The sequence below is a fragment of the Fukomys damarensis genome, unplaced genomic scaffold (genome assembly GCF_012274545.1).
Source record: "Fukomys damarensis isolate Sample0158 unplaced genomic scaffold, DMR_v1.0_HiC HiC_scaffold_19, whole genome shotgun sequence".
Taxonomy (NCBI): domain Eukaryota; kingdom Metazoa; phylum Chordata; class Mammalia; order Rodentia; family Bathyergidae; genus Fukomys; species Fukomys damarensis.
Window position 1 is genome coordinate 35855896 of NW_022900931.1, and position 18205 is coordinate 35874100.

Below are 18205 nucleotides of genomic sequence, written 5' to 3' on the forward strand. Positions count from 1 at the left end.
TGGGCAGTTTTTGCTCTTGGTCCTTTGTCTCCAGAGAAGAGGGAGAGCAACGAAGAATTCATGTCTCTGTCCCCGAGGTTTTCTAATCCCTAGGGTGGATCTTTATAAACAGAGAGCAGGGAAGGACCGCGTTTCCTGTTGTTGGTCTTGGTCCATTTAGCCATCTACCCAACCAGTATTAACCAGTGTTTTCAAGGCCTTGCCCTCCTCTGAAGAGAGTGCTTGTTGAGTGTGAATTAAGAAATACTTTTATCATTTTAGTTTTACATTTCTTTGTTTATGCCTATGGAACAATTCGTTTAAATCCAGTGCAGCTGTCAGAGCTGCCTAAAGTGGCTGACTCTTGGCCTCGTGATAGATATCAGCAGAACTGTCCTGCAGTGAGCCTATTGGTGTGCTCTCCACAGCATTTAACCACCCGTCTCAGGTTGACCAGTGTCACCAGGAGGGAATACATTGCTTTACGTCACTGGGCGCTGGAGCTGGGAGCTGCTGGTTTTATTAATCCCACAGTCTAGCACGGTCGTCTAAGACCCTAGGCTGTTGGTCTGATGGGGCCATCTTTGTTCTGGTAACCTTGACCAAATAATTCCAGTAGGGCTCAGTATCTCCAGGCTGGCTTAAATGTCGTCCTGATGAATTCACCCCCTGGAGCTTGGCTGTACCCTGAGTCCCACTGGGAAGAAAGAGAGCAAGGCATTTTGGAAAGCAGCCTGCAACATCACTTCTTGGTGGGGGAAAAATGAGTCATGTGATTTGGAGTCAACTTAAAAAATTAAAAACCTTTTATTAGTACATTTACAGTACAGAGCAGAGTCAATTTTTGACAGTGAAATGTTTGTGAAGGGCGGGTAGAAGTATTTTATTGATGACAGAAGCCACAACACCTTGAAGGTCAATTGAAACCCATGTTCCTTCTCCGTAGTCATTAACACATGAATGCCCAGGACTTTCCAGACGTGCAGGTCACCTGGGCCTACCATGATACCTGCAGAATCCAGTAGCTTAATTTGTAACGTGGGCTAGAATTTTAATTGAGCTACATTTGCATCTGTTGAAAACATGGTAATTAGGTATGTCTTAATTGCAGAATGACTGTGCTGTGTGAAAGAGAAATAAGCAGCTTCACGCATTGCTTCCTTTAAAAAAAGAAACTTGAAAAGTACCTGTCTTTAGACGTAATCACACGGGGAAGTGGCTGAGAGTTCAGTGTAGAGAGAAAGTTAAAACAGGGAGAAATGTTGTCAAAAATAGATGTTACTGTTTGTTTGGAAGGAGATAATCATCTTTCTTTGTTCAGGCTGTCTTGGAAAGGAAAGTAAATAATCTGCAAAGATGAGCATAATTAAAGTGGAAAACATCAGAATCTATACAGCATTTAAAATAGTAACTTGTCTAAATGTAAGTTTATGATTAGTTCTTATATTGTAATTTACCATATGAACACAATAGAGCAAGTCATTTACTGCTGATATATTACTAGTACGTTTCTTAGTTGAAAAATTGTTCACATGAATGTGTTGTATTTTTTTTAATCTTAAGGGAATAAAAATATTTTATGACCTTTATAATAAAGCTAGTATTACAAGTACAAAGCTTGGTTTTAAAATTTTGAATCTGACTAGCATATCAGTGACTGAATATATATATATATTTTTTTTTTCAAAAATTAAACATATGTAGCCAATTTATTTGAGCTTTCATAAGCCACAGCTTTTATATAAAGGCAGGGTAAAGTGAGAGATTCTTATTTTTTCTTTATCAAACCATCTCCGAGTTTAAAGCATATATAAGATGCGATAGTCTAAAAGAACATCTTATGTTTGTACATATGAAGTTCTATATTGCTAAATATTTTTAATTAGTTGGCATTCAAAAGGATTAGTTACATCAGTACATCCCCAGTAGATCTCTGGGATAATGTATTATCTAAATTAGAAGAAGCATAAAGAATTCTCAGATGTGCAAATACCATTTTGATCAGTCCACTTGCTTGGGGCAGGAAAGGGAAGTTGTTTTCATTTTATAAGATGAGGTCACAAAACCCAAAGTTGATAAATGATTTAATACTTTCTGTATTTCACCCAATTTAGAAAATAAGTTATATTACATACACCAGAAAATGATTGTGAATATGAAAAAAATTGGCAGCAGACATGGCTTCAGCATATAGTGAGTTGTGAAGGCACCGCCTTTATTCCATGGCTGAGCCAAGCGCAGACATATGCCCCTTGAACTCCTGCCAACAGTATCAGGCAGAAACTAACAGAGTCACTACTGATGCTTCCATTCATGATTTATGAGAATGTTTGGTGTACAAGACTTGCTCATTTACATTTATTGAGCTCAGTTTTTTGTTTATCGTCTCAGACACTGTAGAGGGTCATAAAGTCCACTACACGATAATGGAGCTCTAACAGTAACAGTGTTGGAATATACCAACAACCGATCGGTGCTGTGCCAAGTACAGAGGGCATGCCGGTGTTACCGTGGCCAGGTTCCGGCTGCCTTTGTCAGGCCTGAGTGGACGAGAGTAGGCGTTTTCCTGAAGATAGAGGGATATTGGTATCTAGGAACTGGACAGAGTCTGGTTGAGAAGTCATTGGTCAGGGGTTAACAGTAGTCTTTCGTGTTAGTATTTGCACCTGCCATCTGCCTGGCTATGGCGAACGGAGAAGGGGAGGCAGATGTGGAAGAGGTGGTGTATGAGAAGTGCAGTATGAAACCATTGTACAAGGAGCCAAGGGAATATAAAGCTGGCTGCTATTCGGGAATTGTAGAACATTCACCAGCATCTGCTTAGTCTGCTTTGACCACCCCAGTAGTTGTAGGCTTCTACCTTTGGAGAATCATTTCATAATAATTTGCTCAGTTATCTTACCTGGGGCTATGCATTCCCCCAAAGTTGCAGTGGTCTGCAGATAGAGCACAGCCATGTCCAGGGTGCTAGCCAAGACCCTACAATGCTGTTTGAACTATATTTACCTTCTCTCGGGGAGCTGCCATTTGAACAGACTACACCTAATTAGCAACCCTGGGGTTAGTTGGCCAGGTTATTTTTCCATGCTCTGAGTGCACCACAAAAATTACAGCCTTAGCTCAGCATTATCTGTGAGGCTGTGGACTTTGACCATGTCCATGTGAAAGTGTTAACTGGCTTCCTCTAAGAAACATGTGGTCACTATTTATATTTTAACTGATGAAAAGAGGCACATTTTCTCAGTGCCCCCAGGTCTTTTGGAAGAAGAAGGTGGCTCACAATTGGGTAACCCCATATAGGGGGAGACCAACCTTGCCCCAGTCACGGGAGTGGCTGGCCGCCTGTCCAGAGTCCACGGTGCTCATTTGTGGTGGCTTCCTGGGTATGTTCATCGTTCTGAGGCACAAGTCGCAGCATGAAATGACCACGCAAGACTGACAGTAGGCTTCTGAAAGGCAGCGCCGGCTTCTGGGATTCTCTTCTAGGAAACAGCACAGGAACGCATGCCATGTGAAGTATGGCATCGAGCATTCGAGATGGAATTATCAAAGAAATGTGTGAAGGTCTTGCCGAAGCCCCACTGTGCAGGGATTTCCTAGTAGACAAGGTAGCTTCAGACAGCAGGGGCCAGAAGCCAAGTCCGCAGGACCTTCAGAGTTATACATAGGGGAGTTTTTTATTGTGACTGTCCCTAGCGAATGACCTGCAGGGACAGGAAATTTGTTGGTTTGTGTTTTTATTTTTTTTGGTACTGGGGATCGAACTCAGGACCTTGCACTTGTGAGACAGGCGGTGGAACCACTGAGCTAAATCCCCAGCCCTTGACTCATGTTTTTAATCAGATATGTCAAGGAAGTAATTCTGAACCTTTGTTCCTAATATCCTTATATTATGCAAAATAACCAGAATATTTGAAAAGCAAAAACAAAAGAGTATTAAGTGAGCCTGACTGAACGAACCATCCTTGAATGATTTCTGCTCAGATTTGTGAGTGTTTAATGCACAGCGCTGAGATGGGGCTGCTGCAGCTAGTCCACCCCATGATACTATGTACTGCTGGTTCGGAGAGGCAAGCCTGTTTCTCTTAAGATACATAAATTTGATATTGAGGTCCTTTCTTGTTACAAGATTGAGAAGATGTAACTATTATTTGACTCTGTTACTAGAAACTAAAAACTGAAACAAAGTGACTTTTGAATTCAAGAAGTCATCTGAAATCCCCAACCTTCTTACTCTGTTCGGAAGGCAGTAAATCTCAGATCAGATATCTTTGAATTGCTGTTACTTGGTGCATGCATGCTTCTTACTTGACAGAGAAATTCTAAAGTAGAAGCCTACTATAGCCGTTCTTCTTCCAACTGCAAAAGGCCAGGGTGTTGCTTTGCCCTTGGGCCATTTGTCTAAAGTGTTGGCTCCAGGAACAGAATACGGCCACTGCCATTGTACAGGTGGGCGTGCAAAGTGCTGAGGGCTGGAAGATGCAGAACGCAGAGCGGCATTTACTTGGGGCATTTGGCCTCCTGTAGTACAGTGTAAGGAAAAGTCACAGAGGCCGCGAGGACCTCTCTCCTGTGTCCAGAAGTTTCAGGTGAACAATCGGGCGCCTGGGAACGGAGTGCTTCGCTGCCTCTGGTGTGCTCACTCGCCACTGCAGTGGGTTAGCAAGGTGAGGAGGGCTGGAGGGCAGCTGCCTTCTGCAAGGAGCAGGGAAGCCGGGAGAGGAGCAGGGCTCTTGTTTTATTTCCATTTTACAAACTATCGCATAGGAACCTGCCCAGCCGTTCGGCCAGGAAGCTGCTTCCCCCTGGCTCGGGGTGCCCAGCCCTGTGCAGGGCACAGGGCCACTCCATGCCCCCTTCATGTGCCATCAGCCTTGGGAAGCTTTGCCTCCTGCGCAGATGGCGCAGCCGTTCCCTTGTTGACAATGGCCAAAGTCCCGTCCTCCCGTGTCTTTAATCGAGAATTTTGTTTCCTTCCCTCCCTGTACTCTTTGTAATTTTGTTTTCTTCCTTTCAAGTGGAGGAAGACACAGAAGAAAGTTCACGATCAGGGAGAGAGTCTGTCTCGACAGCCAGTGACCCGCCGTCCCATTCTCTGGAGAGACACATGAACGGGAGCCAAGAGAAAGGCGACAAGGCCGAAAGGAGAAAGGACAAGACCGGAAAGGAGAAGAAGAAAGAGAGAGAGAAGGATAAGGATAAAATGAAAGCCAAGAAGGGGATGCTGAAGGGCCTGGGAGACATGTTCAGGTAAGCGTGTGCTCGCCCTGACCACAGAGTCCCTGCACAGGCAGTCGCCAGCCTCCGGGCGCGAGGCTAAGTCGGGTCCTGCTGTGTGTGCTGCCCGCTGTGCCAGAAACTGCTGCATGGCCGGGGAGGGGTGAAGCTGCACAAAGACAGAGTAGGAGCATTGCCCGGGGGGCCAGCATCCTAGCTGTGACCTGACCTTGTTCCCCCACCTCCAGGCAGTGCTCACCGGCCTCCTTGGGGACACCCATACAGATTTGTCCCCACGGGGTCCCCTCGTCCCCGCCTGGGAGTAAAAGCCCCGTGGAGACAAAGGGCTATTAAAGCAGTGTATGTTCATTTCCATGTGGGAACAATGGTTCATTATTTAAATTTACCGTAGAGCTCAAGTTAGTGGTCGCATTTAAAGGTTCATTAATAACAAGTCTAATAAAAAATGTTGCAGATACAGCTTCAGTTAAGATGTGTTGATTAATTTAATACTTATTACTTCAGTCTGTAACGATTTCATTAAATGTAGTCACTGGCTGTTCCATGACAGTTGTTTTTGTGTCCCTAAATTATACTCCAGGATTACTTAGCATATCATTTTTTACAAATCACTGCTATACAATAAAAGTGACAAGTTGTTCAGAAGTTTCACTGAGACTCCCACATAAACGTTCCTGGAAGGTGATTTATAATATTCAGGCATTTAATGTTAAATATAAAGATGGCTTGATTGTTCCATAAATTCAGCCCTTAAATATATCAAGATGATGGTTTAAAATTGAAAACATACAGCACAGCCTCTTGGCTTTTCAAAAAGTAGCTATCCTGTGTTACAAACCCCTCCCTTAAACTTGTTTTTAATTGCACAATGTGAACACTAGTTTTACTTTTCATAGAATTCCTTGATCTACGACCCTCAGGTCGACCTCAATAATTTGGGGCGTCAGAGAAACGTCAGGCCTGGAAAGTCCAGGAAGAACAGCCCAGCCCGAGGTCCTCACCGCCCGCCAGATGTGTCCCCTAGGTGTCAGATGAAATCAGTGCACGGCCGAGGGCAGCAGGAGGCTCATATTAACACAAAGCCTGGACAGTGTTATCTTCAGTGTAAATGATACTGTATTTCTGTCTCAGAGCTTCAGAACGTTGGGCTCGTTATAGCTTTGCTTTTTTATATATGGTTCCTCTGCACGCACGTTCCGTGGGGTCGTCATTCTTCATTACGTCCACGACCAAAAACATTTACAGGATGACGCTGCTCTGTCTGTGATGGTATTTCAGCTCCCGTGTCAGCCAAGGGGTTTTCCTTCTGTGTGTGCTCACGGGAATAGAGCTCACACACAGCACAGACATCCGGCTGCTGCCCATCACTTAAAATTTAAGGAATTTGTACGACTGTTCTGAGACTTAGGTGTTGCTCCCTTCCCACAGTCACCCCCGAAGTCTTTGGGAACCAGGACTTGTTCATTTTCTCTTACCCACTAGTGTTTATCTGGTAGACACAGGGCTCTGTTTTTGACCTGGAATAATAGATAAACAGACTTCTAGTAGTTTATAAATTATCATCATCTGCAACTTGGCATTGCAATTGCGGAGCTTTTTATTTGGGGCCAGTGGAGTGGAGGGTGGGGGGGGCGTATATTGTTGTAAAGGACTCTGAAGGACACACAACAGTCCCCTCCCTGACAAAAGCGTTGCAAAGCACTGTGTGATGTTTTCCTAGATCGAAATCCATTGACTGTACTTATAACCAACCATGAAAGCCCACGTTGTGATAAAGAAGTAGAAGTTTATAATTTCAGAAGCCTGTGTACTCTTGAAAATTGAATTCTATGTTCAGGTGTGGGGCTGAAGGTTGTTTTTCTTGTTGCTGTTGCTTTTTAAATGAGGCTGATGTTATCCTGGGGTTGCAGAATGGACAGTGAAAACACATGACGTCTGTACCGCCTGTGTCCTGGAGTCGCGGTGTTGGATTGGTGTTCTCACTGGCTCATGAGAACCAGCTGTTCAGTTTTTTAGAAAATTTGCCAACAAGCCCACAGCCATTATTAAAATTTCACTGAATCCTATTAAAATCAAAGATAATTAATAGTCAGACTTCATCACTGCTGAGATATTTCCCTGTACTGTGACCCCTGCCTCTAAGATGACTGCCCTGCTCGTGGGTGTGTGCCGAGACCCCTGAGGGCAGCTCTGTAGGATGTGTGCCAGCCCCCTCGGGAGGGCCGTGGCCACAGGCAGCTACAGAGTCCTCACGGTGGAGCTTCCTTTCCTAGGAAGGAGGGTGAGTATCTTTCCACGCAGAGTTGCTGCCTGTCTTGGATGGGGTTTCTTTCCTTCTGTCTGGTTACAAACCTCTGCTCTGGACTTGATATCGAGGCTCATCAGAGGCTGCAACTTGAAAATGATTTGAGCATACTCTATAAAGCTTAAAACAAACTTTTTGTTTTCTGAATGTTAGCTCTTAATTCTCGTGCCTTAACACCATTATTATATGTCACTAGTATTTGAGAAGCTTCTTGAAGCTCCTTGAGATTTTAAAATCATTTTTAAGGAAACTTCCATGGCTGTTGAATCTGATTTTTTTGAGACGAGTGAAACTCTGTTTGATTCTTTTATGTTTTCCTTCCTCTACCTCCTCCACTTCCTCTTCCTCTTCTTACAACCTAGAGGAAGACAATGAGATTTTCAAATGAGTTTCTTCCTTTCTCTTTGTTCTTCAGAAGAGGCTAGGATGTGAGTTCCTCAGCATAGTTGCTTTGAAATAGCTCGATCAAAACATGTCTGCATGGGTCCATTTCTCAGTGCAGTGGGTGGGGGTTCTGGTGACCAGCACAGGCCTGAGGTCCTGAGCAGCAGTGGGGCTCTCTGTGTGTGGTTTCTGTTTCTGTTTGTGGTTCCGGTAACAAAGAGAAAATGGCAAGAGACTTCAGATCACTTTCTAAGTAAATGTGGTAGAATATAAACTTTTTCTCTGTAGTCTACTTGAAAAAATAGTATGCTTTCCTTCACAGTCAGGCTCACCAGCTCTTTACTACTTAGCAACCACCCTGATAGTCGCCCGCACCCGCAAGACAGAATTCCTACCCCTGCAGGTTTCTCTGACATTTTTGGTTACATCCAACGTGGAGCAAAGAGAGTGGCCATATTTGAAAAGGAGGAGGTTGATGGTAGGTTGAACAGGTAGTTTCAGGCAATGGCACACACAGAAAACATGGTTTGTTTTTCGCACATGGAATGGTAGTCACAAAAAGTCTTAATTATTGATCCATAGCTCTAGGAAAGAATGTTGGGAGTCCGATGAATCCTTCTTCTGTTTATAAATTATGAAAGCTATGAAGTACAAAAGCTGCCTTTGTGCAAGTTTTAAATCACGAATTGAAATCCACACGGAATCCAGTAACATATGTAAGGCGTCTCGTGTCTGTATTCATTCCCACATCTTCCTTGACGCACTCCTATTGTCTTAATTAAAGTGGCTTTGTGTCTAAGGAACCCGACTGTGCCTGCAAACAGGTAGAAATGACTGAACATAACCGACAGGGCAGAAGGAGGGGTTGGAATTTTGAGTCTCTGTGTATGTTTGATGCTCAGATGCTTGGCTATTCACATTTTGCACTATAAAACATCACTGAGAACCCTGCAATTTTGTGAGGTTGTCACTAAAGAGAGAACTAAATATGTACTTGAAGAGGAGGAAGAGCAGTTGTTTCGTGATGTAAATGTGTGTGCTTGTAAAGGAAAGCAGCAGCACTTTTAAGCAACATGTTTTCATCTTAGTTTCTGTCTCCAAACAGAAATAACCAACAGGATAATAAAATCCTGTCTCCTCGTATATTAAGACTCTAAAATGATGTGCCCCCTTTTATTCAGCCCTGAAGTAGGCACAGTGTGATACTGCTCTGCTGGAGGAATGGAACTGTTGTGGTTGGAACATCAGAATTCCAAGTGCCCCCAAAGTGAAGCTCTTGTGGGACGAGGCCCTTCGGCACACGTCTGCTTTCTCTCGCGCTGTTGTCTGTGTGTGATGGCCGAGAGCCTCTTGCTTCGGAAAGCTAGGGCAAAAGCAATGTTGCAGTGTTGCCACTAAAATTGAATTCTCCAATTACACTTAAAGTAATTACCTGGGCCCCTGGAGCATTGTTTCATGTGGTTGTGTAGGAGGGAGTAGCTAACTTTGTTGGAAACCTTGTTTGGTTTGAAATCAGATGCACTGCTAGCATTTCCTTTTTAGAACCTGAGCGTTGTCAGAGCACAGCGAGCACGCTCAGACCCTCACACTCGTCGTATTGGTCTTGGTGTGGCTGGCGCGTCTCAGGTGGGAGAGAATAGCAGTCACGAAATGTTGCTGCCCCTGCTGTGTGCTTACTAACTCTGTGTCCAACCGTGTCTCTCGTTCAGCCTTGCCAAACTGAAGCCCGAGAAGAGATGAGCAACAAACCCGGTTCACAATGTCTTGAGCAGCACATGTTGCACAGTTTTTTGTTTTTTGTTTGTTTTTAAACCAACAATAAATTTCCTTTCAATGAATTCTCAGTGGCTGTTGATGAATTTTGTTTACGACATCAGCAGTTTTGATGGCTTCATAATGTCTGTGTTAATCAGTTTGGAACATTTTGATGTTGATTTCCAGCTTGGGGGTTTAAATTACTGCTTCAGAAAGCAGAGGTATTTCTTTTTCTATCATTTTTTTTCATTAGCACCCCCCTTTCTCTCAGTAGAAACCATAGTCCTCGCTTTTGGCATTTTCAAAAATCATCTGCACACTCCGCATGGATGTCAGAGTCGGTCCCTTCCGAGAGCGTGTAAGGTACAGCCAGCAGCTTGATTTCCTATGTGAGTCGGCTGCCTGGGGACAGGACAGCTGCAGAGTGGACGGAACGAAGGCTGAAAGGTTTGTGGGCTGTAGTAGTGGCCCAGCGCATCCAGGAGGAGACACAGTGCGGCAAAGATTGACGACCAAATGGGCAGGTCTGAAAGGGCTTTTCTGGGCAAAGGTTGATTCCTCTTTGGGTTACAGACAAACTGTAAAGGGTCAGGGAAATACATTTCTGTACCTGGGGCTGGCAAAACCAGCAAGTTCTCCTAGTGTGTACAAGGAGAGCCACTCTGGCAAGAGGTGATCCCAAGATTTGTGAAGCCACAAGATCTGAGAGCAAACAGTCTTTTAGCAGTGGCCCTAGAGAGAGTGCCTGGCCAGGTGCTCCCTCTCAGACCCAAACTCTGGCACAGCTGGAGCACAGGCTGCCTTCTTTTAGCATGAAGTCTTCACTCACAGCCCCCCACCATTATTCATGAACCCCAGGATTCCAGACAGACTGTATTTAGTTAGCTCTGTTTCCTGAAAATGTTTGCATTGAATCCTAATTAAAAATAAACAGGAAGATGAAAACCATTTGATAAAAGGTCTTGAAGGGCTAGGTTGGGCTCTTTTGCGAAGGATTTGGCTCTTCCACTTGGTTGCAGTTTCAAATCCTGCGCTCCCAGCACCCCACCCTGGAACCTCCCCTGTATCCAGGAAGGAGGCTCTCCTGCCATGGCTGTTCATGTCAGAAATTTCGGGGCTGGAGTATTTTTATTACACCGGCCTAGTTGCCACATGGGTAGTGTGACCAGTTTCACATTCGTGAAATTAAATGGCATTCTGTGTAGTCTGCTAGGGACTTTAGGAATGCAGGTAAAGCACACCTGTAGAAAACTGTGCCTCTAAATGAAGTTCAGGAGCAATACTTTGTCATAGAGAGAGAGAGAGAGAGGGAAAGAATTTTTGCATAATTGTATTTGTTTTCTTATTTGTCAGAACAGCTGGTCAGAAAGCATCTGGAGTTATACATTGTACACCCTGCATGGTTTTCTTGGACTAAGTCTGGAATTTGTAAATCCCGAGAACTTAATATATGCATCTTTTAATGTGCATTGAAGAAGAAGTTCCTATTTTTTAACACTGGAAAGCAAGTGTGAGACTGATCTCTTAGCAAAAATAAGCTCCGGGGTAGCTGATGCAGTATTTTTGAAGTATTCTTCTCTTCCTTGTTAGCACTTCTAACTAGAGACCCCGGCACCTCCAGGGTGGCAGCTGACTGCAGAGGAAGCCGGCGGAGGCACGGAGTGCACCACTAGGCCTTTCCGAGACCTTTCCTGACGTTCCCTAACGTTGCTTTTCCACGGACCTGAAGCCTGAATACAGAATGTGGTGTCAAGGATGACACCTGCTTTGCAGACTCTGGAAAGCAAACCTTTTTGAAAAGAAATTTTTGACAGTTCTGAGATGCTAAGTCAATTTCAGTTCCAGACTGTGTAGAAAATGGAATCTTTTTTTTCTGCACTTGATGTGAAAGTTGAAAGCTAGTGACCACTTTCTCATAACATAGGGTAAATAAGTACTATCACACCACTGAAAAGCATAGTAGAAGACAGGCTTGGCTAATGATGTTCACCACAATATATATTGGAAATATTCTTCTTGATTTTTTTTTTCAGAACTCGGGCCTTAAATCCAGAGGCTTTACACTGAGATGAAATTTCAGCTCTTTTTTATTTTATATATTTATTTATTTATTTATTTTGGTACTAGGGATTGAACCCAGGACTTTGTGCTTGCCAGGCAGATGGCAGCACTGCAGAGCTAAATCCATGGCCCATTTAAAATTTCTTTTTTTTTAAGAAATGGTTTTGCTAAGTTGCCCAGCTGGGCTCAAACTAATGACTCTCGTGCCTTAGCCTTCCAGATGCTGGGAGTACAGGCATGTACCACCATGCTTGGCTCTGAATGCTTTTATTTGTTACCATTAGAGGCCCTATATCTTTTACATTAAATGCAACGGATCAAATACACATTATTCCTAAATGTATTTTTATTAAGTCACAAATTATAACATAAAGGTAATTGTTCTATCGTTTCAACCCGTGTTTAAAGAATTCACTGAGGGAATGACCTCTTATTTAATGGAATGTTGGATGGTTTCCTTCTGACCTGTGTTTAATAATAGTTTAGAAACAAAAGACTGAAATCTGATTCAGTTTCGAGCCATTGATATAACCGTGTCTGCCCTTGCATTGGGCTTTGCTGTGGACCCCCCGGCCCTGCGCACCCCTCTTTGCTGTGCTGGAGCTTTGCTCAGCAGTGCTCTCTCCTCTCTTTCCTTGTCGGTGACTGCTGGCTGCGCTTCCCCTGGGCCCTCACTGTCCTGGCATCCCTTACCCCTGTCAGGGGAAAGCACTCTGCTCTCCCTCCTCTCTGGCCGTGGCCTCAGTTTCTCCCCTGCCCTCAGGCTCCTGGGTACCTTTGTGCTGCCCTCTGGTCTCCCATTCTTGGGGTCCCTCGTCCCTCCTGCTTCTCCCGCTGTGCTGGTCTGGAGTCCCTGCCTAGCCTCAGCTTTCCCCGCCCAGGTCCTGGCCGCCTCCTTGGCTGCTGTTCTCTGAGCTCTCTTTGCCCCCTTCCGGTCTCTTCTGCTACTGCTGTTTCTCCTCTGCGTAGTGGGTGCAGTCTTAGTGCCCTTCATACCCTCTCTTTTCAGCCACACAGAACGTTGATGTTGTTAGGAGACAGAGCCTCCAGGCTTCTCAGTGCAGTCTATGGGAGAGGACCCCGTGTCATCTCCAGGCGTCTCCCCTGAATGCCGGGTTTGTAGACCCGGCCATCTCCTGGCCGCCTCCCTCAAGGTGTTGATCTGGCAGCCGAAATGCTCTGTGCTCCCCTTCAATCCAGACGTTTACCTGGAACAGGTCCTCTGTCTCTCCTTTCTTGGAACATGCCAGTCCTGTGCTTGTACCTGGTTAGCTCCTAACCCGGGGAGTAACCCTGGACGGCTCCTTTTCCTTTACCACACATTTGATTGGCTACGGCACAAAGGCAGGAGCCCTTCGGTCTGTTTCCAACCCCTCTCTGTCGTCTTAGGACTTTGTAGTCCCTATTCTGCTGCCACTGTGACCCGGGAGTACCAGCTGGTCACCCAGTAGGACCAGAAATCCAGGTTGGTGGGTGACAGAGGACGGCCTTACATGACCTGGAAAAGTGGAACTGTAAACCTTAACACAGCCAGTGGGAAGATTCTGCCCCAAGCCACCCATCCCTTTCTGGTCTGGGCAGTGGTTCTGTGTCCGTGCTCACTCCAGAGTCCCATCATGGGCCTTTTCATGTCCCTCACAGGGGAAGCGAGCCTGGGTCACCTGCTGGCCCCACTGGACCTGTGCGGCTTCATCCCTTACCCCACACACTGAGCCTGGGCCGACAGTGCAGAGAATGTTGGCCTTTTCCCTGCTGTCTCCTTAGCAGATCAGTGCATAAGCAGTGCCAGCAAGGGAGCAGTGCCTGCTCCCTGGAACCCCCAGGCCTCCCCGAAGCCTGAGGAGGCCCCTTGGCTGCAGCTCCGGAATCCCCACCACCACCATGGGGTCCTTGGGCTGGAGGGCTGGGGCATCGGTCACGCCCTTAACATGAGAGATGACCCTCACACGTGGCCTGGCAGAGCCTGGGGCTGGCGGGGGCGCAGAAGCACAGCGCCCGCGCTGACATCAGAATCCAGCTGCCCAGCCCCGGGGATCGTGTGTGCAGGACAGGCGGGCGGCGTGGCATCCTGAGTCCCAAAGCGCCCATGGCGAGGTTCTCCTGGCCTCTACTGGACACGGGGCACAGGAGGCCCTCATTTTGTCGGCTCAGCCGGAATCCCCCTGTTCTTCCTCTCCTCCATAGCAGGAGTCCCTGTGGCTGCCATTAAACTGCTGCCCGGCACTCACCTCCATCTACTTCTGGTGACGTCCAGTCTAAGCCAAGCATTGGTGGGGCAAGTGAATAAAAGAAGCACATTTCTGCAGTAAGGGGTAAGCAGTTGGAGTAAGTTAGTGACACGGCAAGTTAGGCCAGGACCACTGTCCCCCTTTTTGGGAGAGGACATGGGTGCCCTGATCTCAGCCTTCTGTCCACACCGCGACTGAGGAAACGGTTTTAGTTTGGTTGGTTGTTGAAGTTACCGTTTTCTCTGCCATGAATAGCCCTAGTGTTTTAAGTATTCTCTAGTGCACTGGACTCAACAAAAGATGCTATGGCTGCCGAATTAAATCCTTCCCCTTGGGCAATTCCCGATCCCCACGGCAGAGGGCTTTATAATTGAGGCCTGACAAGCTCACCAAGGAGGAAACGCTGACTTTGCCCCACGCGTGAATCCCTGAGATGCAAAACCCTGGGTCTGGGAGGTTGTGTTCCTAGAAGCAGGAGCGGTTGGACTTGCCTGGTCAGGCTGTACAAGCAGTGGTGCGGGGCCTCCTGCCCTCGCCCGCCCCACCCACAGGGGGCGCACAGCCGCCTCAGCTTTCTCCCCGTCCCATTGGAGGTGTGCAGTGCACGCCATGACGTCGCCTCCCATTTCTTCTTACGTAACGGCCCTGATAGTAGATGGTAATGTAGGCGTCCTTCCCATAACAACTTTGTCCTAAGACAGGACTGACTTACCTTCCGTGTTCGCACACAGTCACAGAGACCGTGGCATGGGCCGAGTTAGCTCCAGGCGTCCCCCCTGCTGCTCTCCACCCTTCTAGCCAACCTAGAGGGCTGTCCCTTACCACGCCTGGGTCTGCCTTTCAGATTTTGCTGGGCACGTGTCCTTCTGACTTCTCACTGTGGCCGACAGGGGCCGTCACTGCATGCTGATGCTTGTAGACACTCTGTAAAGAACATTTTTTCTTCACCCATTTCATCCCCACTATAATCCTGGAAGCTGCTGTTTTAAACCCTGTTTTAGGGAGGTTTGAGGCGGTGAGCTCACTCACCAGGTCACGCTGTGAGGGGAGGGGACAGCCACGCCTGCCAGGAGCACTGAACCTGTTCCTACACCTTCCTGTCCCCAGGGGTTGCATTGCACTAAGACCTGTGGGGGGACCAAGAGTGCTGGGAGATGAATCCTGGCCCAGGGCACTGCCACTGGGCGTGTGGTGAGAAACAGTCTAGGAGCCGAAGCCTGGCTTTGAGGGTCAGACCTGCGTGCTAATTTTTTCTCTAGCCTTTTCCTTCTATGTTACTTTCTCTCCAAATGTTTCTTCTTTTCTTTTCCTCTTTCTTCTCTCTTTCTCATTTAGCTACACTCCACCCACTCCTCTTATTCTTTAGGATTCGATTGCTGATTCAAACAGAGCCAAGTGCCGAGTTTCTGCTCCCCTTAACCTTACTGTCTGTGAGGGTGGAATTCCTACTGTGGGACACTAATGATGATCTTCAAAAAGAAAAGTACCAGCTGTCCTTCTACACTTTCCAGACACTTCAGATCCCCGGAAGTGCGTGGCACTTTTCTTATTTTACACTCCATCTTCTCTTTCCTTACTGCGTAACTCTCCATACCTCAGATCTTGTTCCGCCACTGCTCCTTTACTCCCCCTGTTCAGAGAAGCAGGGTCTTCCTTCTCTTCCTCGGCCTGTGTGTGGCGTCCTCACCGCTGCAGTGATTCCCCCGAGCTCCCTGTCCACCTCCATGCGTGACCATCACTGAGTGCATTTGCCAAAGCCCTCAGGCTCGGTCTCTGTCTTGGATCTGCCTTCAGTCCTCAAGCCTGGCCTTTGTAAGTTTCTACAACTGCCACCTATAAGGAAATAACTTTTGTGCAATTCTTTCCTCATAACTGTAATTAGCCATTAGAAAAGAATCCCAAATGTAACCTTCAAATATCTAGAATTTCAGGTTTCTTTTCTTTTTTAATTGTTTATTTCATTCATTGTCTAGGGATGAGTATGTCTTTCTGTAAAAGTAATGGCATCTATTTAAATATCTCAGACCAGTGGCAGACAGGTGCCCTGATAGGGTGGGAATTTTGCTGCAGTTTTCTCTCTTGAGCGTGGTAGCAGCCAGCTGCCTCATGTCGCTTGGTGCACAGTGGAGAGCGTTTGTGATCATTTCTGTGGACACTGATTCCTCCTGCCTGTCCTCACCTGGCCAGGGGAAGCCACTGCCTTTGACACACTTGGATGGATGGGCCCTCTCCCCTCTGGAGCATTCATTTGCAGGTGACAGGCCATCGTGTCCCCTTAAAGAGGACCTTTCACTGTCGTTTTGCCAGACCCAGGGCCTCCCCGAGATGGGTGCTTGTGCCAGGGTTGGGCAGTTTCCTGGTGCGAGGCTGAGGGGGGGACTTTCAGCCCGATTGCTCCTGGATGGGACAGCCTTGTTCCCTCGCTGTGTGGGGCTCCCGCTCCTCCCACACCGTCCCCCATGGTGTGACCGAAATAACCACAGCCGACAGATGTGTCCACAGGAAATTCTGCCTGCCTTGCACAACAGTTCACCTGGGCAGTAAAATAAAGTCTGAGCATTTTTCTAATCACCTGGAAAAATTATTTTTAATGATGAGCAGGTGGATTTTTTTTCCCAGCTTATAATGTGTTTAATGTTTTTAGTAATTATGAGGTTAAAACCATTCGTTTCCTACATTCAACAGTTGCTTACCGAGTGCTTGTTTCATCCCAGGCTCATGGCAGGTGTCGGGGCCTTAGTGGGAGTGCAGGAAGATGAGAGGCCCAGGCCTGTGACATGCAGGCTCTGCTTCACCTGGCCTAGAAACTGTTCTGGGAACTCAGAGCAAGCAGTCCTGGCCTGGTGGGGGTGGGGGAGGGTCTGTCTCATTCCCGAAAAGGACCTCACACCTGAGATCAGAGGATGTTTCCAGTCCTCTGCTGAAGGAGATCATGAGGGAAAGGAGTATTTTGCATCAGTGGAGTGAAACTTTAGTTTTCCTATCATCCTTAGGAAGAAATACATTTTCTCTTACAGGCCTGCCCCACAATGCCTGCCTGAGGAGTTCAAGTACAGCACATGCCCATAATCCCTGTGCTCTGGGAGGCTGAGGCAGGAGGATCAAAAGTTTGTGCCCAGCCTGGGCAGTCTGCCTCAAAAATAAAAAATGTAAAGGGCTGGGGGCGCAGCTCAGGTGAGGGCCCTTGGTTCAATCCCCAGTACGACAAAAAGGAAAAGCCACTTTAGACTGACATTGCTGGCTGTCGAGTCTCCTCCTCTTCCCCTTGGTGCTTAGAGAATTATTCACTCACACTCTCTTTCCCTTTGCTCCCCTCTGCGGCCTGCCCAGGACTCCCAGGGTGGCTTTGGGGCCAGGTCCCCTGGTCCTGTCACTTTTAAGTCAGCTACCTGGTTCCAAACTTGGGTTATGTTTACATGGCAAGAAAAGTCCTTAGGTCAGATAAATCCCTTATGTAATTTACCTCTGCTGCCTCTAAAGTTACCTGTCTTTGAAAGCCTTTTGAAAACACTGTGGTAATTAACCATTCTGCCCGATAACCAGGAGTCCTGGTTCTACTGTGTGTGCTTACAGACTGTGTCTTCCCGAGGGTGATGAATGCCTCTATTCATTTAGCTTCAAAACTTGCAGTAAACTCTGATTTGCAGATCAGTCTGGTTTTAAAGCCAGTATTCATCCTCTGTATTCTAGCCAAGTTTGTACTAAGTTCTTGGGATGTTTGCACTATCAATGCTTTGATACACACTCCTAAAATTAATATAGTGAACATGCTTGTGATTTTCACTTGTTTTGTTTTTGTAAAGGGCTTCACGGCTGTGCCCTGCCTGTGTACATCTTTTATTTTTTTTTTCTAGAAAAGAAACAACTATTATTTTATATGCACTTTAAATTTCTTAGATCATTCTATGTATTATGTACTTTATTGTCACTGCATTAAAAAGTTTAGTTTCTGGAAATTATTTCCTAGGAAAGTCTGGTTTTTATCTATTTCTCCTTGTGACACAATTTTGATTTCTATTTTCAGTAGTAAAACTTATAAACAGTATTTTTTAAAAAGGTAGAAAGTGTAACAAGTATCTTGCTTGCTAGTAGATAACACTGCAGTCTTTAAATGGGATTACCACTTAGACTTTTAGATCTTCCGTTTCCATTTTAGAGAACAAATAGAAAATGTAATGTTTTTCTACAAGACTCTTTTTTGGAAAAATTCTCTGTGCTAACACATATTTTTCCATTCGATAGTATTGTCTTTATT

The 18205-nt window shown here is 46.1% G+C and overlaps 1 protein-coding gene across 1 annotated transcript in view; it reads left to right on the forward strand.

Annotated features, from left to right (window-relative positions):
* The window catches only part of Pard3 (par-3 family cell polarity regulator), a 558608-nt gene that overhangs the window by 361934 nt on the left and 178469 nt on the right, over positions 1-18205 (forward strand). The window contains 1 exon segment of the mRNA XM_033765663.1: positions 4998-5229. Within this exon segment, the coding sequence (XP_033621554.1) occupies positions 4998-5229 (232 nt within the window).